The following is a 24,192-nucleotide window of genomic DNA, read 5'->3' on the forward strand; positions in this document are numbered from 1 at the left end:
TGCTTTCGTTGTGGTGATTATACGACTGCCAGGATCATGTTATCTGCTCATTTCAATACCTCAAAATCATCTTACACTTCGTTGAATCTCGGGTAACCGGGCTCATGTAAACAGCCCCTTAGTAGTTCGTTGGATTAAGTTCTAGGACTCTGGACGCGGGTGGAACGGCAGGCGAGCTCTGGGCAATTGCATATCAAAAAATAAAATGCAACTGTCGAATTCATTTATTGATATTATATCTAAAGTTTAGCTGCTGATTCATGGTTCTTACAATTTATGTCCTGACAAAGCTGAGTTCAAAAATCGTCTTCGCTAGTGCGACTTCGGGATTGAACAAGTTCTCGGAAGCGGTCGATAACGGCCGTCACCGATTTTTCGCCGTGTACCTTGTTATCACGCGTACGAACATTCACTGTCTCCGATGTCATCTCTTTCTCGCCAACCACTAAAAAGAAGACGACATGAAGTACTTCAAGACACATTGGGGACCTTTGCTCCGAGGTCAATTGCACTGACAATTTTCGGCGGATTTTTTTTCTTTTGACGGATGTGAACAAGTGAAAAAGTTACGGGTGTTCAAACGAGGGCAATTATACACCAGAAAAATGTGTAACTATTCGCTCGTTCCCATTCATCAAAAGAAGAACAATTTGAGTCAAGAACTCACCGAGGATAAAGTTATATTGGGCAAGTTGAGCGTTGCGGACTTTCTTGTTAAGAGTGCAACCCGGGTCCAGGTCAGTGTCAACGTGAAATCCAGCATCGTGAAGCTTCTTTCGAACCTGTAAAAGAAGGATGAATGAACTCCAATAAAAACTGGAACGACAACTGAGGCTTATTTGACCGCCATCTTGAAGCTGAATTGAGGACCAGTCTCTTTTTGTTTTTGTCAGCGCGATCCTGGGTTGTGAACACAATAACAGTAGAAATAGACTATAGTTTCGCTTCGAATCAGCGCCGAGTTATCGTTCCAGTGTACATAGAGTTCAGTGATTTCATCACGACGCAGCTCAGCCAGCTCATTAACACGTAGCGTTAGCGGTCGAACCTACCTGTTCAGCATATTCATCGTACTTATTACTGACAGGAACGAGAATTGCTTGGCGTGGTGACAACCACAGGGGCCTGGAATAGACAAATAAATACTCTTTATTATACATAATCATAGATAGGAACATCGAATAAAGAAGGCAGCGTTGTAGGAAAGCAAAAGGGATTTACGATGGAAAGGACTCCAACTCCAACGACAAACAAACATTTACCATTTCCCGCCAAAGCTTTCCGTCAAGATGGCGATCATCCTCTCAACAGAACCCAGGATAGCGCGGTGGATAATGACTGGTCGTAGTCTCTCATCACCCTCACCACTAACAAAAATATATACGAGATATTTCAGAAAATTGTTTAGGTTTCCTCCTGTAGTAACACTGGATCAATAAGAGATGATCCTTACTGGACCTCTAGGAAGAACAGTTCAGAACTGATAGAGCTATCCAGTATAAATAAAGTTAGTTTAGTTTAGGTTTCCTTCCTGTAGTAACACTGGATCAATAAGAGATGATCCTTACTGGACCTCTAGGAAGAACAGTTCAGAACTGATAGAGCTATCTAGTATAAATAAAGTTAATTTAGTTTAGGTTTCCTCCTGTAGTAACACTGGATCAATAAGAGATGATCCTTACTGGACCTCTAGGAAGAACAGTTCAGAACTGATAGAGCTATCCGGTATAAATAAAGTTAGTTTAGTTTAGGTTTCCTCCTGTAGTAACACTGGATCAATAAGAGATGATCCTTACTGGACCTCTAGGAAGAACAGTTCAGAACTGATAGAGCTATCCAGTATAAATAAAGTTAGTTTAGTTTAGGTTTCCTCCTGTAGTAACACTGGATCAATAAGAGATGATCCTTACTGGACCTCTAGGAAGAACAGTTTAGAACTGATAGAGCTATCCTGTATAAATAAAGTTGGTTTAGCTTACCTTGCGTAAGTGAGGTTGAATCGTTCAGGCAGTTGAAAGTCGAGTTGAATTGTGGCGCACTGATGAGAACGTCTCAAGGCGTCCATTATTTGAATGTCAATCTAAGGACATAATTTTACAAAAATAAGTTCAATGAAGGTGTAAAAGTTTGCTAGCCAATATATGATGTCACATGGAGGAAGATATAGTAAACTAATGGCAAAAACCACATGCAGGAAACATGATTCAAGACTATAACGATCTTGAGTTGTTGTTGTATGTAAAACACATAATTTTTACAACACTTTACCTTCGGACCATAGAACGCACCATCGCCAGGATTGACTTCCCATTTCTGTCCAAACTTGTCAAGAGCCGCAGCAAGTTTCTAGAAAACAAAAGGAGAGGTATTAAACACTGAAGCAAGTCCATATTGTGGTCGTAATGGCTTTCATATGATTGGATTACCACACCTTTTCTGCTTCGTTCCATTTTGAAAGCTCACCCATGTATTTCTCAGGTCGCGTCGAAAGTTCCACTTTGAATGTGAAGCCAAACGTGTCGTAAACAGCTCGAAGAAAATCAAGACAGCCATCAATCTCTTGCGGAATCTGGGCAGAGAAAGACAGAGATTTATATTTTGCTTAAAGGGAAAACTAAAGGTTCTGTATATTGACTAAGCTGAAGGAGTTGAAAAGTAATCTTCATTTTACTTTGACTATTGTGGATGATATAACTTTCCACTATTGTGGATGACATAAGCTTAGAAGAAGAAGTGGAACATATGATATGTGATTTCGATTTGTCTTGCAAAAATTCTTGCATTCCGTGGGTGTCAAACGTGTGTGAACGTGGTATATGACACAAGATATTTCATTTACCTGGTCCATCGTGCAGAATATGTGAGCATCGTCTTGTTGGAACCTTCTCACCCTGGTGAGACCACTGAGTGTTCCTGACAGTTCATTACGGTGCAGCACGCCGAAATCTGCCATACGGAATGGCAACTCACGCCAAGAGCGAGGTCTGTGATCAAACATCAAACTAGCGGAAAAATTAAGCCAGAATTGAGACAAGTGAAAATGGTACATTATCATACCATAGGTTTCCTCCTGTAGTGGATCAATAAGAGATTATCTTTACTGGATCTCTAGGAAGAACAGTTTAGAACTGATAGAGCTATCCAGTATAAATAAAGTTAGTTTAGTTTAGGTTTCCTTCTGTAGTAACACTGGATCAATAAGAGATGATCCTTACTGGATCTCTAGGAAGAACAGTTTAGTACTGATAGAACTATCCAGTATAAATAAAGTTAGTTTAGTTTAGGTTTCCTCCTGTAGTAACACTGGATCAATAAGAGATGATCCCTACTGGACCTCTAGGAAGAACAGTTTAGAACTGATAGAGCTGTCCAGTATAAATAAAGTTAGTTTAATTTAGGTTTCCTCCTGTAGTAACACTGGATCAATAAGAGATAATCCTTACTGGTATCACACATACTGTACATATTCACCTACCAATGCCCTGGGCAGTTCATGGGTTTTAGAGCGTAAGCCTCTTTTTCCACATCAAATTTGAACAGGTTTTCGGAGTAATGTTGCCAATGGCCTGAGGTCATCCATAGTTTGGTACTGTAGATATTCGGTGACACCACTTCCTGAAATCCGCGCTTCCAGTACTCCTCCTGTGAAGTTTGAAACACTGAGAGATGAAGCTTTGATAAAAATTAAACATTTTAGAAGCTGAAGTTGATTTCTATCACAGACTGTTATATGTTGAATAAGGTAATAACATCAAGTACTGTACCTTGATGAAATTGATCAAAGTATTGTAAATATGAGCACCATTTGGAAGGAAAAAGCAACTGCCAGGACTTAATTCATGGAAAAAGAACAACTCTTGCTCCTAAATAGAATAAAATCTAACAGTTATTTTCATTAGCCTTAGGTCGATTCTAGGAAAGAACATGATCTCAAAAACAAAATCTTCTAAACTTAAAATATGAGTTATATCTAAAACAATACAATGATATTTCGATTTATTTCAAAGTCATTCATTAATGTTTTTTTTATATTCCATCAAATTGTTTACTGACGAAGGTTTTAAGGTCATTTTTCATTTCTAAATTCAAATTCATACCTGACCAATTTTGCGATGGTCTCGTTTGGCTGCTTCTTCTTGGAATTTCTTCCATTCTTTCAACTAGAAATTCACAAAAATTGTTTGAGTTGCAGAACTCTGGAAATGCTGCTTAAGATGTGATGCAGGATTACTTGTTTCTCTTGAGGAAATGAGATCCCATAAATCCTTTGTAATGATTCAGCCTCACAATTCCCTTCCCAATAGGTTGCCGAATTCTATTGAACAAAACATTTGCACAGAAATGTCAGACAAGATAATTGTAATGTTGCCATTAACACACATAATCCTACCTTCGTAAGAGCAATAGATTTGCACTTTCCAGTGTGTCTTACATGCGGTCCACGACACAAGTCTATCAAAGGTCCACATCTAAACAAAAGTTTGTACTAGATGGAGATGTGTTATGTGTATAAGTTGGTGGATGTTAAGTCTATGGGATCTGCATCTTACCTGTAGACAGTTGTTTTGGGTGTTTTAATTTTCTGTTTGATGATTCGCAGCTTAAAAGGATTGTACTAAAAAAGAAATAATTACAAGCATTCATTACCTATGATAAAGGAGTTGCTTTTTTGTTATGTGAATCTTGAAACATAGGTTTGGGTATGTCTAAACGCTAGTGTACCTTAAACATTTCACATAGATCTTCTATTTTCATTTCAAGCCGAACAAATTCTTGCTTATCTTTGACAATACGTTTCATCACCGTTTCAAGATTTGAATAATCGTTGCTGGAGACTTGTCTGTTAAAAGAGCAACAAAGATATGAGCAAGGATAGATTCTGTGTTGCCCAGACTTTAGGGGAGGGGAGGGGGTGATGTACCCCCTCCCAAAAATATTGAGATTACAAATTATCTTTGAAATGTGTTCAAATAAATTTGGGACTAATGACAGTGGTTCAGGGAGTGAAAAAGTTTCTATGAAGGTACCCAGTCAGAAAATCTGTCTGTGTTTGCAGGTGATGAAGAAGTGTTACCTTTCCTTTAAGAACATGTCATAATAGAATCCCTCTTCAATTGGGGGGCCATAGCACAAAAGTCCGCCATAATGGCGCTCCATGGCTTCACCCATGATGTGAGCACTGGAATGCCAGAACACCTGTTGACCTGAGGGTGAAAGAAGGAACTATGAGTGATGAATAATGATAATGATGGGCAAATGACGATGCAAAGGTGATGATGACGATCATCGTGAGGAAATAGATGAGTACTTAATGTCCATGCAAAGAGCTTTTAACTTGAGGGTGAAGAAGGAACTATGATGATAATCAGGGTGAGATGATGTACCGTAGTGGCAAAGACAAAACTGCCAATGAACAAACCTTCTTTGTCATCAAACTTCAGCAGCTGCAGTTTACAATCACCTTCGAGAGGTCGATCCAGATCAAAAACCTCTTCATTCACCTATACAAGAACAAATAACACACTGATTACTTTTATTTCCAATGAAATATTTATTTTTAATTTCCAATGAAATATAAGTCTTCCATTCTAATAAATGCCCTTATAGTATAACTCATGATATGTACCTTTGCAATTACAGTATTGTCCGCCAATCCTTGGCTAAAGGGAAGATAAAGAAAAATTTGAAAAAGGCTTTATGCATAGTGCAAAATCAACATTTCCTGCAAGAAAAAATTGGTGCATGATCTGAAAAACTATCTGGCAACAGACAAAGCAAGCTAAATTCTAAGCAAAGAAACATGAATGTTGGGATATGATATAAAAAATCTACCTTATTGAGGCTGCTACTTCATAAGGGGTGGTCTTCCAAGCAACGCCGTCAATTTCTTTACCATCTGGCAATGTGATCTTGATTGGTTTGTTTTCAGCTGCTTTTGCTAAACAAAACAATTAACGAGTTCTTGCTATCAACTAAATGAACCTAATTATGGTTGGGCAGTGATCTTGACTTGACAAATTAATTACCAAACTGGCATTTGAGGAGACATTTTGATCATGGAGTCAATTGTCTGACGTGTTAGATTCACATTAATTTAATTGCTAGTACTAAAATTGGTGAGGTTAAAATCAGTCTCACATGCATAACCTTTTTCAAAATCTATATTTTGCATGCTGGGATATAATTGAACATTACAAGAGTTAAAGCTGTGATAGGGTCAGGTGGAACCAGGTGATGCCACAGTTTATACCTGCAACTTCTGCATCATATTCAGCCTTGAGTCGATCAAACATCTGAATTCTTTCAGCAAGAAATCCTGGTGGGGGATCAAGCTAGTGAAATTGTAAATGCAGCAGTTAAAATGTTTGTTCATAACAGTGAAACACTATGGTATGGGCAATATTCTGCCACTGAGAAACAAAAATTTTAATTTTATAATTCTACCATATATTATATCAGTAAATACAAGTTGTAATAAAAAAGGTTGAGGTGTCTCAAACTATTTGATTCCTTGCTTTCAGCTGACTTTTCTATATCAAATATTTTGTCACCGTACAAAACAATTGTTCTTTCATCATTTTTTTTACACAAACTCTTCAAATAAGAGGGTCATGCATTTAGAATGAAAAGAGACATTCTCTTATGATTCTACCATTCTAAAACCATTCTACTATTGGACTAATTCACAGATTAAAGGACTAAAATGAAATAATATGTTACAATTCCAAATTCTTGGAAAGCACAGGTCTTACACGTGGACAGGTCAAACAATTGCTGATGCAATACAAGCCCTTACCCAAAACGGAAAGGGAATAATGAAAAATGTACACTTTAATATTTAAACAATTAAAGTACAATTCATAATACGAAGTAATATTATCAAAGATCAAGAAAAATCAGCGGACAATTTTAAGTTGGCTGTAACCTTGCGTGCATGTCCACGTGTGAATAATATAAACTATTTATAAGTTTTAATTTTTTACAAATAGTGAAATAGATAATTTTATGTGTTTATACTGCAAACTATAAGCGTAAAACTACAAATGCAATCTCTCGACAAGCAAGCTTTCAGACACTGCCTATACAAGACGATCTAACGATATTTCATTGAATAAAACAAGTGACATTTAAAAAACAGTATGAACGAAATACTACAATGGTCGACCTACTTCCAAAACAACGCCAGTGTTATTGTCTTTGTCGTTTGATTTCTTGCCACCTTTTCCCTTTTTTTCCGACACATTTAAATTCTCCATCTTTTTTTCGACCTCAGCCATTTTAATTGGCAAATCGCAGTGAAAGTTTACGAAAAATCTTTAAAAATAATCCTCGAAATCACAGGCGAAACTTCAAGATCTTGCCTTCATAAAAACACGATGTGCGCATGTACTATGAACTGCTGATGCTGCAAATTTAGATCTAAGCTTTCTTCAAATTTCACGATTTTTTTTTTGAAATTTAGCCGCAATTTGGAGAACAAATACACGATTGTGTTCTGGAGATACAAAAGGAGAAAAATACCACAAAATTACCTCTAATGGGTAGGACTTCGAAGACATTTCGTCGGTGAAATCGTGTGTACAAATACTTCGACTTGCTACCAACAATTCACACTTGAAAAATAGACCCTGGATTCGTTTAATTTGGGGGCTTCTGACAACATAACGTGCCAAGCGGGAAATCTAGTTCAAGAAACAAAAGATATTGCAATAGTAGACTTAGGCTTGTGCATCTTGGCTTAACGCTGGATTCAAATGATAAGAATTTATATTGACAAACAATATTGTCTTTTTTCATACAAGATAAATAGTTCAAGAGACGCACCATTCAAATATACTTTTATTTCAGAGACAAGTTACCATATTCTTTCATGCATTTCTGACTTGAATTCTGCAAGTTTTAAAATTTCGTTTATTTCCATTCGCTATCGCGGGCTCAGATGACAATTGACCTTTGTCCTGAATGTCCTCGATGCGCATGTGACGCAAGATTATGGGGATCAATCGGTGCTTTTCAGTGAAAATTTAGGGGCCAGGGGGAATATAATTCACGCCATGGTTAGGCCCTTTATCTGATAAACATATTTAATTTAGTATTTATCCTTTAACTGTGATTTAGTATGCCCAGTGTATGGTGATCTAGATGTGACAAACAGCTTAAAAACTTTTTTCGCATCTCAGAGGGCCGGCGGTAGAATTAAATCATGCACATAACCTTTTTCGAATCTATATTTTGCATACCATGCCTGCTAGTAAATACTTAACCATTATGAGAGTTAGAGCTATGATGGGCGTACCATGCTATGGTAAGTATGGTTTATACCTGCAACTTCAGGATCATCATCTTGGATCAACATAATATGGTAGAGAAATCCACTCGACTTCAATGTTTATAATTATTTACTATTTAAGCAAAGCGAATAGACATGCATGGTATTACCATTGAGTTATTAGAATATTGTTTGTTTGTTAATAGTGTGGCCGCTTAGCAAAGTCTGCTTGAAAAGGCGGTCCAGAGCGCTTTAGGTGGGGCCCCCCGTGCATGGGTGGGTAGTGGGGACGCGACCTATCATGTTCATAGCGAGGTCTAAAATGTCGCGGTCGAAAATTTGGATGAAAGTTTCGAGGGCCTGGGTACCGTCCTGGTCCATCATGGCGTGGTCCATACGGACCACCAATCACCCTGATTGGCCTACTGCCGTCTCGTGGTCTGAAAGTGGGACCTTCGCCCGAGGGTTTAATCTCCGGAGGTCTTAAATCCACACGGAACATTGCTCCTTGTTCATTCTCTGTTTGGCATTCATTTAGAGGAAATTTCTGTTCATTATGAAAGCGATCGTCTTTATTACCCATTTCAGGATGGGCACCATCAAGCATTTGAACTGGCGGGCGTTGCTGCCCACCGTCGGCGAGGTCACCTACCGGAGGTTTATCGTTGATCTCCGAGGTTTCTTCCTCGGAGGTGGGCACTTCGTCAGGGGCGAGTTTTACCTCTGGTGGATGGAATTGGTTTCTCTGTTCTATCGGGTGTGGGCCATCTAAGGGTGCTCCACTCGTAGTGTGGGGAGCTTCAATTCGATTAATAGTTTGTCCTCTTTGATCAATGGGGACGGGTTCCCTTCTATCGCCCACAAGTTCTGTTCTACCCATGGGAAGTGGTGGGGGGTAGCGCCTCTCAATTGGGGGGATCCTGTATAAAGGACCATCCCTCACCTCGGGATGAACGTCCCTCATGTCCGCATCTCTTTCCATAGGGTGAAACCGCCCCCGCATGTCGCGTCTTTCAAAAGAGTAAGGTCCGTCCTGCCTCTCCCCTTCAATGAAACGCAATTCAGGTCTATTATCCAATGGAGGGCGACCTTCCTCCATCTCCCACATGTGTCTCTCTCGTTCTTCCAAAGGTATACGCCCATCTCCTTCGTCACCTGACAAACGTCTTCTCATCATCTCCTCTCTCTCTACATCTTCTCTCATGCCCATTGGGGGAGGCCCTTGCCTCAGATCTCCACGTAGTTCCATTCCTGGGGGCCTGCCTTGACCTCCTCTCTCCATGAAAGGCGAATTGTCTATAAATCTACCCATCTGTTGCTCGCGACGACGGAGTCGAGGGTCCCTATTCTCCATGACGGCCTGAAGGTTGCCCCGTGGCCCAAAGGGTGAACCTTGTTCCCACTGTATCGGCCCACCCGCCACCCGCGGTGATCTTAACACGGGTGATCTGAGAAAGTGCTCTTCCATGGAGGGCCGGCAATGACCATCGCGTGTGAAGACGCCAGCTTCGCCCGGGAACATCGGCATTCTTTCGGGGGTAAGGAAGCCAGGTCTTGCCATTGGAGGGCGATTTTGAAAAGCCTGCCCGGGAAAACTCGGATGAAACGATGAATCTGATCGTATAATGATCGGAGGTGCTTGAGCGTAATCCACGCCATGTTCAGGAGTATTGTCGCCGGCCTCCCCTTCTTCATCCGTGCTCGGGCCAGAGTCGTTCTTCGACGCTGCCACGGCAACCGCTGCTGTAGCGGGCTCAGCCAAAGTGCTTACAGGAGCAACAGAATGATCAAAAGTTCCCACGTGGGCGGCCTCTTCCTGGACCATCTCCGCTTGTCCTCCAATTTGACTGACCTCGTCCTGCGAGTGAACCAGTGGAGCTAACAAATCTCCAAGCAAATTTGCGAGTGGTCTGTGGCCGACTTCATCTCGCGCGGGGGTATTCGGTGTGTTCGACCCCCGTCCGGGGCTGTCTGTGCCCTCCACCGAGCTTCCATCATTACGTCGTTGTTTGCTGATAAGTTGTGCTAGAAGGTTCATGGTGTTATGGGAACCAGCGGCGCCTGGATCAAGCTTGGGTTCGTTGCCAATAAAACTCTGGTTCATCATCACACCAAGCTGGTTGCCGGGCAGAGCGTTCGTTGCCGGCGATCGCTCGTAGATCTCCAAGTTCAACTCGGGTGAACCATCCGGGGAAGGTACCGACTCGGGGGAGGCGGGGGACTCCACGTCATCGTTTTCCCCTGCACTATTCACAGTCATCGTGTAACCAAATTGTGATGTGGTAGTGGTTGAAGCAGGTACCTTTGCTACGACTTTTGGTGATGGGGTTGTCGCGAGGGGCGAGGGGGTAGGCACGGGCTGTGGGGTCGATTTCGCACTTGTGTTTGAATTACTGTCTGACAGCTGTGGGGCTGTCCCGGGGTCATCAGCTCCGTCATCGGAGTCAAGATCCATATCAGAGACCTCCACGTGGTCCATGGTCGGATCAACAGCCTTTCCATCATCATCCAGATTCTCTTTATTCCCTTCTTTTTTCTTCAGTTCATTCCCCGTTTCTTTCTCATCTTTCGTGACATCCTCTTGCTCGGCCCTGCTTGGTGTTGCAGCCGGGCTGTGGTTCATCTGTTCCAAGATGCCGGAAAGCCCCGAGGCAAGGAACGAGGCTTTCGGAGCCGACACGGGAGCCTCTTTCTCCGCGGTCGCGAATTTTCTGATCTTATTGTCCAATTTCTTCTTCATGGAATGTAACCTGTTCCCAAACGAACGATACGCCTGCAAACAAACAAACAAAAAGAAACTCAACCAACAAATTCTTACAAAATGTTGGCCTTTTTCAAACTTGTAGTGCTTGTAGAAACTGAATTAATGTTTAAGTTGCGATGTCTACACTTCAAAAACAACCATTGCCTTCAGGTTTTGCAAATGTATTCAATTGACCATAAGGTCTGTTCACACTATCCAATTTTGTTGGATCCAATTCACTTCTGACGTATGGAATATAGTCGGTTATTGATGAAGCCGTACTGCATTGGCTTCAGTGGATTTGCTGCTCATGTACATTACAAGACAACAGACTATAAAACATCCATCAGAGGTGAATTGGATCCAACAAAATTGGATCGTGTGAACAGACCTTTAGTCTATCTTTTAAGTATCATGAAAAATTCAAAGACAAAACTACTTCTCAAATACACAACAATAATCGCATTGTACACGTACATTTGCAATAAGAGAGGCTTCTTTCAGAGCAGCTTGATAGTAAGCATCGCCATCTTCAAGTAAATCCACCAGCACTCCACGATGCTGAGCTTCTCGCTGAAGAGACTCAGCAAGTTCTTCGTATTTCGTGCTTGATTCTTCAAATTCCAATGAAAATCTGTTTCCTCCAGCGTAATCTGAAGATTAAACAGAAGTTGAATTGTGAAATGGCTGGTATTGAGTCAAGAAATGCACTCGTTGCTATTCCCGCCTTAACGTTGACTGGAGTTTTTATCCCGCAGCAAACACAAACCTTTCAGTTGCTTGATTCCTTCTGAACTTGAGGCATCCAATCTCATTTGCGCCACCAATGTCTGCCGTCTCTCCGTCTCATCTTCAATTTCCTGCATCGTTGCCATAGCTCGAGTAACGTTTATTGTCTTAAATTTGAAAATAAACTTCATCAGATGGTATTTCAGGAGGAAACCTAAACTAAACTAACTTTATTTATACTGGATAGCTCTATCAGTTCTAAACTGTTCTTCCTAGAGGTCCAGTAGGGATCATCTCTTATTGATCCAGTGTTGCTACAGGAGGAAACCTAAACTAAACTAACTTTATTTATACTGGATAGCTTTATCAGTTCTAAACTGTTCTTCCTAGAGGTCCAGTAAGGATCATCTCTCATTGATCCAGTGTTACTACAGGAGGAAACCTAAACTAAGCTGGATAGCTCTATCAGTTCTTAAATTTTCTTCCAAGGTGTTCATATATAATGTAGATTGTGACAATAAAGCACATCAATATAATGCGCTCAAAGACATCATCAACAACCACTTAATTTCTGCCAACATTGACACTGTAGTTATTCCAATAATCAAATAACCAAGTAACACTAGTGGCATTCGGATGATTGAATGACTTGCTTAAATTATTACTAGAATCTAACTATAAGAACTCTTCTCAGGTGTAAGTAAGTCAGAAAGGCACGTGAACTACAATACCAACACACTATTTATATTTGATACCTTAAAATTTGCAGGTACAGGACGTTTTGGCTTTTTCTTTTTCTTCTCTTCATCTTTAACTTTTTCAATCTCCTTCTTGGGAACGCTTGGTTCAGGTTTTGGCTTGGGTTTAGGTTTAACCGAAGCTATATTGAGGACAGAAAACTAAAATTTAATACAACTGTGGCTAATGGTGATAGCTGTCAAAAGAATTTTCGATGTGCTTAGCAATCTACAGTAGAAGGGTCCTACAATTAAGACAATTTAAACCATTTGTGGCAGAAAATGCACTGCTAGTTAATGTGCCACATCTATTAATCTGCATCCTAAGTCAATTTCACTAATTTTTGATGGAGTTCACTGGTTCATATGTGATCTTGAGTATGTATATTCCGGTACTTTGACCATAACATACCATTATTTAACTGGTTAAGCAGCTTTTGGACAGCATCTTTTTCAAAAACCTTTCGTTCCTGCCAAATCTTCAGCACTCTTTCAACAGAGGGTCTGATCGAAGTGTCACTAAATGCCATGAAATAGCAAGTTAGACTTGAAATCTACTGAAAATGGGAAGAATAAATCACAGAATAACATTGTCTGGTGAAAATTCAAGGTACATACCGTAAATATTGCATGGCATCACCCAACACTTTGCTGAATGACTGTGTGTATTCCTTTCCTTTTTTTCGACTGTTTTGAATGATATCGTTTGCCAGGTAAAACAGGATTAAACGTCGATCTGGTTTAGCTGTGGATAGAAACACAAATTACTTGTAAATAAGAGGAAGAAAAGGGCAGACTAGACCACATGAAAAAAAAGGAAGTAACTATGGTGATGCATAGTAACCACCATACACTGAAATAATAAAATAATGAATACCAGTGGAAACTATTGAATGACATTTAATTTGAAAAATATTATACATCATAGATAACTTTGGTATAATGGTATGAGATAACAGGACTTTTTTGAGCAGAAATTCCATCTTGGCAGAAAAAGACTGATGGTTAGCTAACGATTAATGCAAACAAGCAAGGTGAAGTCTAGTTGACATCATTATAAAATGATATCCTGCATTTGTGATTGTAGGTTAGTATGAACCATGCAAGAATGCGAACAATACTTTCATTCACTTTCACAAAAGAACTGTTAACTTTCCAGATTGTTATAAAGAGAAATCACAGCAGAATATTTCATTATTCCCTGTCTTATCTCCATGGTAAGGAAGATTTGAATCTTCAACAATATATTCAAAGCAAAGCTCTATTTAAAGCTTCTAAAAATCGTTTCCCTCTTCGAACCATAACAGTCGACCATACCATCAGTCAAGTCACAAGATCGTTTAAATATTGCACACACATTTGACATTAAGAACTTTGTATAATTATGTTACAAAAGTACCAAAAAGTTCAAACGAAAAAGACAATCAAGGCAATCGCGGTTGCGACGTCCACGGAAATACTGCAATGCATTGCAGCAAGACAGTATTAAACTATAACACTCTGGATTCAGCTGTTTGCATGCAATAATAGCATCTGTGAAATACCCAACATGGTTGTAGAATAAAAACATTCAAATTCTTACCTTTTTTCATGCGATCAAGCCATAAATAGACGACAGATTTGGAGTGTGCTCGGTGATGAATCAGCCACAGGGATACCGTTTGCACACTGTCCTGTCTTGAAGACATTTCTTTGAGTTTTTTGTCAAAAGATTTGATACTAAAGGAAGCCATGTTGTCTTACTGGCCGTGCACACGCGCGTTCTACGCATGAGCGCACGCGACTTGCCGCTGCCACCGAAGCATGCCTCAAGGCGGGCTCAGCTGACACAGATTTCTCGGAAATTGTAAATAACTTGAGTCGTAATTCGTAAATTCTAATGCGTCATTGAGGTCAAGACCATTTCGACAGATTTAACAAGTTGAATGACAATTTCGCGAATGCTCATTCAAAACAATTAAAAGCTCGGTTTTCAAAGTTTTTTTCATTCTAAAAATAATTTCATGCAGAGAATTCACAGTTTTCAACTGCGTTTTGTTTTGACTTGAATGATATATTGCATTCTTAAAGATGCTTTTTTTAATCGGAAATTGCTTTTACTTTCTAATACATCATTAATATCAGACTCGACTTTTTTTTTAAGGTACTTATGCACCCACCAGCGGGAGTTTTTTGCGAGAAACAACATGAAATCAGTTTGAGGAAGTTTAAGTTAGTTTCAAAGACAAAAGGTCTGTTTTACGATCCAATTTTGTCGGATCTAGTTGACTTCTAATAGATGTTTTATCAAGAATTGAGAGTTAATATCCTAAAGGCAAATGCCAAAATAAATAAACAAGCATCAGATCTAGTCAGGAATATATGCCCGGCAGTGTTGCATGCAAGTTCATGTCAATGGACATGGGCCATGGCTTTTTTAGTCTTAATTCTCTCTCCAAAAGAATCGTTTCTTGTTCTATTAAACCTAAGGAAATTATCCTCAGGATTGCTTCAGATAGGAAGACTATATTTGTGGGAAAGCCATCAGTTCTGGTTAAGAACTTAGTGAAGAAACTTTCCTGTCAGATCTTGAGTCGAAGCTAGTCTAGTTTCCACGGCAGGGGATAATCTTTCTGTAACTGAGTGTTAACTAGACAAAACATGACGTGTTTTTGCCAAAGATACCAATTATCACAACAAGCACACGATACAAGTATATTTAAGATATTTTTATGTCATTTCGTGCGAAAACATTTACAAAGCTAAATACAATTCATTTATCATTGTAATCTGGCCTAACTAAACACGGGCCTAGAGCCAAAGCATTGAAGCACACAATCTCTTGAGCAGATACATTAAAGAATAAAATACATTTGAAGAATGCAGAGCTTTGCACAGAAAAGAAAATTAAGTTTTAACAGGAGAGGAAAATCTTCACGTTGCTCTATGCTTGACAACAAAGGCAAAACGCACATAGTCATAACAGAGTCGAGAGTGAAAAACAAAGGCAAATGTAATTATGCAATACATCGTATTATTAAAGAGAAGATCTTGTTATTGCAACATTTGTATATTTCAGGTTAACCTGACTCCGTAATCGCCTGCCAAGTTTAAAAGAAACCACAACAACATGCTCTGCAACTTTCGGATATAAACAAGTTCGTGACGCCAATATAAACAAATTAATAGGCCATGAAAAAACAGCCAGTGTTTTTGAAAAACAACAATTTGGGTAAGAATGAGCTTTGAAAACACGGGATTTTATATAATCACGTCATTCGACCTCTAAGCCTCGCTTTCGTGAACCATTCATCTTGTATCATATATTCCTGAAAGCCAGGCTTCAAGGTGAAAATTGCATAATTGTCACAGGGCAAATAACACTCAATTTCTTAGAAAAAATTAGATTCAGAACATCCTGTAAAAATGAGCCTTACAGCCAAGTGCACAGAAGTTTCAGCCATTCCAAGTTTAAAGTAAAATTTCAAGTGCAGAAATTCTAGGAACTCCTAGATATAGGCAACAACAACAAATTCTAAGCAAAATATTTCAGGATAAGATACAAATATTGAAATTGTAAAAATTTTGATAAGAAATTGAATATTGGTGCTAACTTTGTAGCAGGAAGAGCAGGTATGAATGAGGTCGTATTTGCACTGTGAATTCATTTGTATCAGAAAATTTATAGTACCAGGGTGGTTTATGGGACCGGACATCACTAACAACTGCAAATTCATTAATGCATCTAGATTATTATTATTATTATACAGACTTAGTCCTATTTATACAATAGTCCAATCAGGACTCCTCGTTACCGGAATCTTGACTGTCAGCCACAAGCTCGTCATCTTCGTCAGAATCGTCTGATTCAAGCTCATCCGCATAGTCATCACAGAGGAAATCATTCAAGTCCTCTTCTGGAGGTTTCGGTTTCGACTTGATACAGTATTCTTCCATGGTCAAAGGAATCTTAACTCCATCTTTCTCAGCCTCTTGCTGGGTTTTTAAAACTTGTTTTCTGTTGTCAAAACACACAAATATTTGAAATACAAAACATCTGGTTTCAGCATAAAAGCCTCATTTTATAAAGTAGATTTTCACCGTAAATATGCATAGATCGAAATCTGTTGGACTTCATTGAACATGAATGAAACAAACCTTATAATTTTTACATATTCATCGTCTTTCCCTTTTGTGTCCCGCCATTTCCTGTACATCACTGAAGCATCAACATTTGCAGGTGAAAATGTGTTTGGTTCGTTCAACAGTGATATTACACTTAACAAGATAGTTCTAAAAAAAACATAGTGTTAGGTTTTGTAGTCTTTTGTAGTTCTCTGTGTTTTAATTTTATTTTTGTCGATTTACTACCTAATTTGACAATTTGTAGCTCACTAAAACATGAAGCATATAATTACAACAGACCACAGATCTTGAAGCCTCTTGTGTGTGTTAGCTCATTCAACAATTGCCTAATATAAAATGGGACTGAATTGCTTCCTTTGAAAATTTATTTTACTACTTGTGATGATGGCCTAAAGATAACAGATAATGCTTTTTGCCTTCAGACAAGACAAAAGAATACATACATTGTACTTACACAAACCTTACAAAGGCCATCTGCAAATTCTTAATGTTCAGTATATTTAAATATGGAAAATATTTCACTCCAAATGCATAAATTATATAAACAAGAAACAAAAAAATTCTGAATGTCGAAATCGTAATTGCCACAATAGAACTGCCAAAGTTGTTACTTTTGAAAGCACATCCCGTTGTTTTTTTAATAATCCATTAAAATCCACCTAGTTGAATCGATTTTCAAGGAAAATAGCCACAGTTTACTCGTATGAATAACTAAATGCTAATTTTAAAAACTATTTTTGTTTTTTAAATTGAAAAAGGGAAACTATCACGGACCTAACTGTCTGTGTTGGATTCCATCTTTCCGAAGGTAATTCTCCGCTATGCGGGTCGTTAACTGGAGGATGGAGGATGGAAATACAAACATCTCCAGTCTAAAAAACAAACAGAAAGCATTGTAGCTTTTAAAATCCCCAAGTCTTGAAGTCGTATTAAAAATATGTATTTAAACTTAGAGGAACACTTGACAACCAAAAATGTCAAACAGGAGACAGTCTGACACACGATATAGACCCTTATCCGCTGTAAAAATATACAACACTTTGAGAAGAAAATACTCCCGTTAGACCACTCTTACCTCGTATATATTCGGATGCCACATTTTAGAACTGAATCGAAATGTTGGTGGCGCATAAGGATAATTGGAAGGAAAGGACATATGTGCCTAAAAAACATTCTGTTTTAGTATCTACATTTTCAAAGAAAAAACTCGAAATTTCTAGAATAGAGCCAAAGCAATACTCCACCTTGAAATATCCCCCTTCGTAGAGCGTCTTAGGCGGTCCAAAGATTACGATATTCCATTCAAAAAAGTTGCTATCGTCTGGTAGGTTGACTTGAAAACCCTCGACAGGCTCCTTCTGCAAGGCCTTCAGTTCGAGGCTTAGCACTTTCACTGTCGCCGAAGACGTCGCGTCCGCCATGGACGGTGTTAAACGTGGCCAGGAGTTTATGTTGGGGCCGTTAGGAAGCGAAAATCTACTAAAATTTTGATGTAAAAGTGCTGTTCGTGTTGAATGGCCCTTGGTTTAAATGTGTTTTGTGTTTTGTTCTATTTACTAGTTCCAGGCTGTCATCGACTCGGCCATATTAATTTTCACATCATATAATTAGCGATAACCAAATAAGGCGCACGTTGCCATATATGGCAAGCAAATTGCGTCAATTTTTAAAAAACTTTTTTATCCCAATTTATCCCGATTGATCGTGAACGTTCGTAGCTAATCGGATTTGGATTACGCTGGTGTATTCTCGAAGGATTAAGTAACACAATTTAATCCAATTTGGATTAGGTTGCTGTAGCCTCGAAATAATTAGACTTTGGATTTAGAATTTAGGTCATAATTTAGGATTAGGAATAACGGCTCGCAATTTTATACTAAATACTGAATAATAGTAATACATTTATGTCATATAAAACAAAAGATATTTATTTACTCAATAGTGTGCAAAAACTTAAATACTGAATTTCTAAAATTTCATTGAACTCAAAAGGATTGCAACCCCCTCTTCCCCTACGAGAAGGCCCTGGGTACGAGGTTGGAAGGATTGCAGGTTGTCGCTAAGGGATATAAAAGTCACATTACTCCTTCATGTCCATACAAGGTCCTGGAGAATGAGGATTGGCATTTGAATGGCAGGCAGGTTGATTTGTTGATTGTGATAAATGATTTCTCTTAAATTGTTGTACAGCCTAGGAATTTAAAAGCTTTGGTTTAATGGATGTTCCATGTCTCATCCTATACCAACAATGAAATGTATTATATAGAGAGAAATGTCTGTATTAGAGAGATGACTGATGTCTGTATTAGAGAGAGGTGTCTGTTTTAAAGAGATATCTGTGTTAGTGAGATATCTGTATTAGAGAGATGTCTGTATTGGAGAGATGTTTGTATCAGAGAGATGTCTGTATTAGAGAGATGCCTTTTGTATTAGAGAGATGCCTGTATTAGAGAGATGTCTGTATTAGAGAGATGCCAGTGTATTTTAAAGATATGTCCAATTTCAATCAGTTCAATTCATGAGAAAAAAATCTTGGTTTGGTAACTTGAAATACCATACCTTAAAATATCCAGTATGGTAACCACTTAGATACCATGACATCAACATGCTTGCTAGTGATTCCTCATCACCCTGAATATCATCCAGAGATATTGGAGGAGGAGGTGGGGGGACTGGGGGTGGAGGTATACCCTGAGGAAGGAAGAGAGTACAAAAAGTTTACAAGGGATAGCACAAGATATTAATCCTTAATTCAAAATTCTTACAAAGGCAGGAACACATTACACATATACTTACCCTAATAGTTGAGGATGGAAATGTGGGTGGGATAAAATTCAAATTGGAATGTGGTTGATGAGCACTGGTATTTTGATTGAAATCTAAAAAGGTGGAACATATAGCGATATTTCTTATTAATGACCTCTATACAATGTCACCTAAATGAGAAAACTCAAACTAGATTTAGTTTCTATATGCTTAGTAACAGCAATTTAAAATCCCAGCAAAAATAGCCTGAATGACCTTTCAACAAAAACTTTTACAACAATCTGCACTTACCACAAGACCTTTTCAGATCCCTAACACAAACCTCATGACTGCAAAAAAGAATATTTTCACACAGTACAATATTACCAAGGTTTAATACAGGAAATTATATTGTAATATTTAGCTGTTACCTTTTCCGTGATCTTAGGAATGTGACTTTACAAGTTAATGAAGATGAGAACGAGTTGATAACAGCTTCATGATAATGTTGGTAAGGTGGCTCTGGTGCAACACAGAAGTCGCTCACTTTCCAATTTTGTGTGTCTGTGTCTTGATTATTACTGGAGCAACCAGCATTAGAATCCTCCTCACTCTAAAAAATATTTGTGTGGCCAGAATCCCTCAAAATCTTTTTTTCCTAACAGTATTGACAACACCTACAACTTACATTGTCATTATAATGACTGTAGAAAACACCAGGGTTATCACTGGAAGCTTCATTTTGGGAAGTGTATATTCATATATAGGTATAAAACAAATATATGAATATGCACCACAAAATCAAACATTAGTCTGTACCTGGTGAGAATAAGGACAGGACTTCATCAAATCAGTAAGGTACTGCTGTTCTTCATTGCCGTATTCCAAATACCTCACAACACACATGTTCTCAATGTCTGAACAAATCTCTATGATCTCTGCTTCATAAATCAATCTATCTTCGGAGAAGACTGCAAGGCATTTATCTCCAACACTCCACTACAAGGGAAATAGAATTTCATTGGTTTTGGCATAGAAACTCTCGGACACTTCCAAAATGGAGTGTCACAGGGAATTTCATAAAACAAGAAGGTGATAATCATATCAATCATCAAAGCTTACGTTTGAAGTGTCATCATCAACTTCATCACAAGAACTTTTCATGTCTCTCTTGTTTGACCGTCTTCTCCTCCTAAATGTAGATAAATGTCAAGTGTCATTTGTGATGACTGATGAAGACACATTTGAAAACACTCAGACACAACATTTTGTGCATGTTCTAATCAATGCAAAGCACAATACCTTTTCTTCTTTTTGCCATTGTAGGTTTGGTGAGGTTGGTTTATCTTCTCAGTTTTATCTTCGTCTGTACCGAACTAAAAGTAGTCAGATTCAAAAGTAGTTTTGTAGTAGAATTTTAAAGTAGTTTTGTATTCAAAAGTAGTCTCAAGTAGTTTTGTATAATAGATACAAATAATCAATTGTTCTAACAAGTCTTTCTTTACCTCCAATGTAAACCTTACTTCCTGTACCTAACATGATCGAAGTGTATTAACTGTCTGACCGTTATGCTGTCATTTCTATGTTAGTACATAATACATATATCATATACCTTGAATGAATTAACTGCTTTCTCATAAGCTTTGATTAATGCACTGTCATCCCAAAATTCTTCCATATCTATTGCCTTTTCAAATCAAAGCACAAATATTGGAATAAAGTTGTGAATACTGAAATTAGTACTGAATATTTACTACATATTATTAATTATTACACTCTTATGCATCGCCTTCGTGTAGTTTAAGAGCCAGAACAGAAAAAGTGCTCGAAGATTCATAAAATAAAGTCATTTAAATGAAAAAGAAATTTAAACAAACCTCGCCTGCTTTGAAAACAACATCGCCAACTTTGGCCGCCATATTGGATTTGAACGCCGGCGCCAAAACAATTGAAGACTGGAACTACCACTGAGCTATATAATAATTCCTGGAGGACCGGCTCGCCACCAAAAAGTGTCCGCAAAAACATGGCGGATTTTGAGCTTTGCTGACGCCACATGGTTCCTTTTGCTCATGGTAGTTACCACTGACATACCGCGATACAAGGTGAAAAACTGTGTCCATCTCCCTCCTGGTTTTTATGAAAATATTTTCGGCTTTCCGTGTATATTTTTTGTATTTCATATAAATCCTCTTTTTTCCTGTTCAACAAATGGAAAGGAGACGTAGCTTTGTGCTCTATATGTCTGACGTTTTGAATGGCCTAATTCACTTATCGGGGGAATGATTTTTGTCATTCGGCTGTTATTTTATGGCATCCAGCCTAATCCAGGTAAGCCGTTTTTATAACAATTTCAGTTTTTTCCTTTGGACTCGAATATAAACTGATTACCAAAGGTTCTGAGCCATATAAATCCATCAAAACTTATGGTACAAACAGCAAATATACTATTTTAGACCTTTGGTACATGTGCAATGTTATATACTCAAACTTTATCATATTCTTGTCTTGTGTGGGGAAGGAATTAAATTCCTGGCAATGTCAATCTTTGAGTTTGGTCTATTTTGTTTTCATGATAGCAAACAATAATGTAAATAGGTAAACCTTCCCCCCAGTGAGTCTATTAGATTTAAGCAATAATTACATGATCTGACTGACAAAAGTGTGGAGTGGGTGCTGATACAAAGTAATAAGATTTTTGCTGCAAACAGTGTAAATTTCAACCTCTGATGATGGTGACTGTTAAAACCTAGTTAATATATTATCTTGTTTGCCTTGTCAAATTCAAATCAATTATCATGGCTTATAATTAATTGATTTTTTAACTTCTTGCACCTTGTGAATAAATCTTGATCAGATCTCCATTTATATTTTTCAGGATGAAGATGCTATGAAATAAAGCAAGCTAGAGATGGCTTATTAATTAATGAAATAAAGCAAGCTAGAGATGGCTTATTAATTAATTGTCATGCAATTTGTTGGAACATTGAACTGAAATGTATTAAGCATATTATACACATTCTTTTGAATCTGCATTGTTAACCATGTTATCTGATTTTGTTTTTTGCTGTTATTTTTATAACCATTGTTATATTTATAAAAGAAATAAATATAAACATGCATTGTGTGAGCAGTGTATCTTCAATCTGCAGCCACTTTTATAATTTTCTGTTTATGGTATCAAACTTCAAGAGGGCTAAATTCAATGGGCTAATCAGGAGTAATTAAGTCTATGGAGGGATGAATATTATTCATTAATAAGACCAGGGGTCCAGGGGTGCAATTAGATAATATTGAAAATTTTATAGCCCATTCAGGTACAATTAAGCTGATGACCTTACTGAAAAGTGTATTATGCAATGTTTCTTTGGATTATACCTAGATATATTGTTCTGAAGACATTCAAGACCATTCAAGAAAACATTATTAATTGCATACTTTCAGTAATTCTGCTGTTCATGCAGGGTTCAAAAAAGTCTAATTGATGTCCATAAATATCCAATTGTCCCCAAAATGTCCGACAATAGTGCCAAAAAGTTCAAGCATTTGTTATAGGAATGTAGAAATAATGAAAATATAAAAAAAAACACCTGTCAGTTCGTGTCAGAATTAAAATCTTCAATTTTGTCCACAATTTTTTGACGTTTTAATATATATTTGTTCTTGCGTTGGCAATAACAGCGTCTACGACTTGTATTCATCTTAAAAAAACGCTTTATATTTCAAAAAAATGCAATTAATGATGTTTTCATGACTTTATATTTCAAAAAAACAAAACAAGTTTTCACGGGAAATTTTTTTATAAAGGCCAGGGGGGAGAACCTGTTGTTTACTAAATCCAGGGGGGAGAACACCCTTGTAGCGGGCTCATAATTGAGCCCGGTCAGTGGTAACTACCATGGCCAAAAGGAACCATGTGGCGTCAGCAGAGCTTCTGCGGTTGCGCAGAAGGGGGAAGTCCGCCATGTTTTTGCGGACAAAAAGATGGCGGCGAAGTTACCGAAAAATGACGAGCCGGTCCTCCAGGAATTATTATATAGCTCAGTGGGAACTACTCAATGAAAAAACATTGGAAAGTTCTGATCTTTGTATCATAACTGGATGACATAGTGAACAGCGAGATTTTGAAATAACAATGAAAAGACAATGGAACATCCTGATCTCTGGAGCATGACTGGATGACAAAAGACAATGGAACATTCTGATCTCTTGATCATGACTGGATGACAAGATTTCCACTTATTCTTTCCGCGCGCAGAAAAAAATTATTTCAATTTAATTACATTTTTTCATATTCCTTTTCTTAAACGGATTAATGACTGATATAAATTATATTTACATTATGTTCCGGGATTTTGGTGGTTGAAAATAATTATTAATATTAACAAATTCAAACGTTTTTTAATTTCAATATTGTACCGTTTTTCGTTCTAATATGATACCCGGAAACAAACCGCCCGCAATCTTCACTTGATGCAACATCTTATTGCATTGTCATGTCACGTTGTGTTCCTGAATCTCCCGGGAAAAGTGATATATGGGAACTGCACAGATGGCTTTTGATGAGATTAAAGATTACGTCTTCAATTCTTATCAAATAATGAATTTGCTTCTATGGAACAGATTATTTAATTCGAAAGCTTCGCTCCATTTGAACAAATTTAGACGCTGATAAGAATTCGAGGCATTGACCTATTTTCCTATTTTCCAGCTTCGCTATCGTTAGTCTGTAACATTGCATTAAACTTCAACAGCATAGGTCTCAAGTGGGCAAGGAAATACTAGCTTTATGCATTTTTTCCTTACCATTTAGAAGACAACATTTTTCTCAGCACACGCTAAAT

General features: G+C 38.0%; 4 protein-coding genes across 5 annotated transcripts; all 4 read right to left on the bottom strand.

The window, feature by feature from the left end:
- Positions 1 to 110: 110 nt before the first annotated feature.
- LOC114529446 (threonine--tRNA ligase, cytoplasmic-like) lies at positions 111 to 7,917 on the bottom strand. Of its 2 annotated transcripts, XM_028551255.1 has the most exons (22): positions 7,825 to 7,917; positions 7,533 to 7,682; positions 6,251 to 6,332; positions 5,833 to 5,938; positions 5,627 to 5,660; positions 5,420 to 5,501; positions 5,075 to 5,204; positions 4,723 to 4,840; positions 4,551 to 4,615; positions 4,391 to 4,469; positions 4,232 to 4,315; positions 4,098 to 4,160; positions 3,765 to 3,863; positions 3,476 to 3,642; positions 2,840 to 3,002; positions 2,432 to 2,569; positions 2,269 to 2,346; positions 1,980 to 2,080; positions 1,263 to 1,367; positions 1,053 to 1,125; positions 668 to 782; positions 111 to 445 (listed from the first exon to the last, which is right to left on the bottom strand). In XM_028551255.1, exons 1-22 carry the CDS (start codon positions 7,825 to 7,827, stop codon positions 297 to 299), a joined length of 2,184 nt encoding a protein of 727 aa, XP_028407056.1. In that variant the 5' UTR covers positions 7,828 to 7,917; the 3' UTR covers positions 111 to 296. The 2 variants fall into 2 exon arrangements, with proteins under 2 accessions (XP_028407056.1, XP_028407057.1); XM_028551256.1 differs by lacking the exons at positions 7,533 to 7,682; positions 7,825 to 7,917 and adding an exon at positions 7,170 to 7,370.
- A 357-nt stretch (positions 7,918 to 8,274) lies between these two features.
- Positions 8,275 to 14,217, bottom strand: LOC114529484. The gene is made up of 7 exons (XM_028551303.1): positions 14,061 to 14,217; positions 13,097 to 13,223; positions 12,891 to 12,997; positions 12,497 to 12,621; positions 11,782 to 11,908; positions 11,490 to 11,665; positions 8,275 to 11,042 (listed from the first exon to the last, which is right to left on the bottom strand). The coding sequence occupies exons 1-7, from the start codon at positions 14,209 to 14,211 to the stop codon at positions 8,469 to 8,471; spliced, it is 3,387 nt and encodes a 1,128-aa protein (XP_028407104.1). The 5' UTR covers positions 14,212 to 14,217; the 3' UTR covers positions 8,275 to 8,468.
- Positions 14,218 to 15,171: 954 nt separating this feature from the next.
- On the bottom strand, positions 15,172 to 18,158 carry LOC114529467 (ubiquitin-conjugating enzyme E2 R2-like). The gene is made up of 5 exons (XM_028551287.1): positions 17,848 to 18,158; positions 17,679 to 17,765; positions 17,378 to 17,475; positions 16,616 to 16,750; positions 15,172 to 16,475 (listed from the first exon to the last, which is right to left on the bottom strand). The coding sequence occupies exons 1-5, from the start codon at positions 18,022 to 18,024 to the stop codon at positions 16,256 to 16,258; spliced, it is 717 nt and encodes a 238-aa protein (XP_028407088.1). The 5' UTR covers positions 18,025 to 18,158; the 3' UTR covers positions 15,172 to 16,255.
- A 361-nt stretch (positions 18,159 to 18,519) lies between these two features.
- Positions 18,520 to 21,304, bottom strand: LOC114529447 (survival motor neuron protein 1-like). The gene is made up of 10 exons (XM_028551257.1): positions 21,226 to 21,304; positions 20,961 to 21,035; positions 20,651 to 20,724; positions 20,471 to 20,540; positions 20,168 to 20,347; positions 19,780 to 19,961; positions 19,661 to 19,698; positions 19,400 to 19,482; positions 19,163 to 19,294; positions 18,520 to 18,794 (listed from the first exon to the last, which is right to left on the bottom strand). The coding sequence occupies exons 1-10, from the start codon at positions 21,265 to 21,267 to the stop codon at positions 18,684 to 18,686; spliced, it is 987 nt and encodes a 328-aa protein (XP_028407058.1). The 5' UTR covers positions 21,268 to 21,304; the 3' UTR covers positions 18,520 to 18,683.
- Between the last annotated feature and the right edge of the window lie 2,888 nt (positions 21,305 to 24,192).

This window comes from Dendronephthya gigantea, unplaced genomic scaffold (genome assembly GCF_004324835.1).
Source record: "Dendronephthya gigantea isolate DGI-Jeju-01 unplaced genomic scaffold, DenGig_1.0 000056F, whole genome shotgun sequence".
Classification (NCBI taxonomy): Eukaryota; Metazoa; Cnidaria; class Anthozoa; order Malacalcyonacea; family Nephtheidae; genus Dendronephthya; species Dendronephthya gigantea.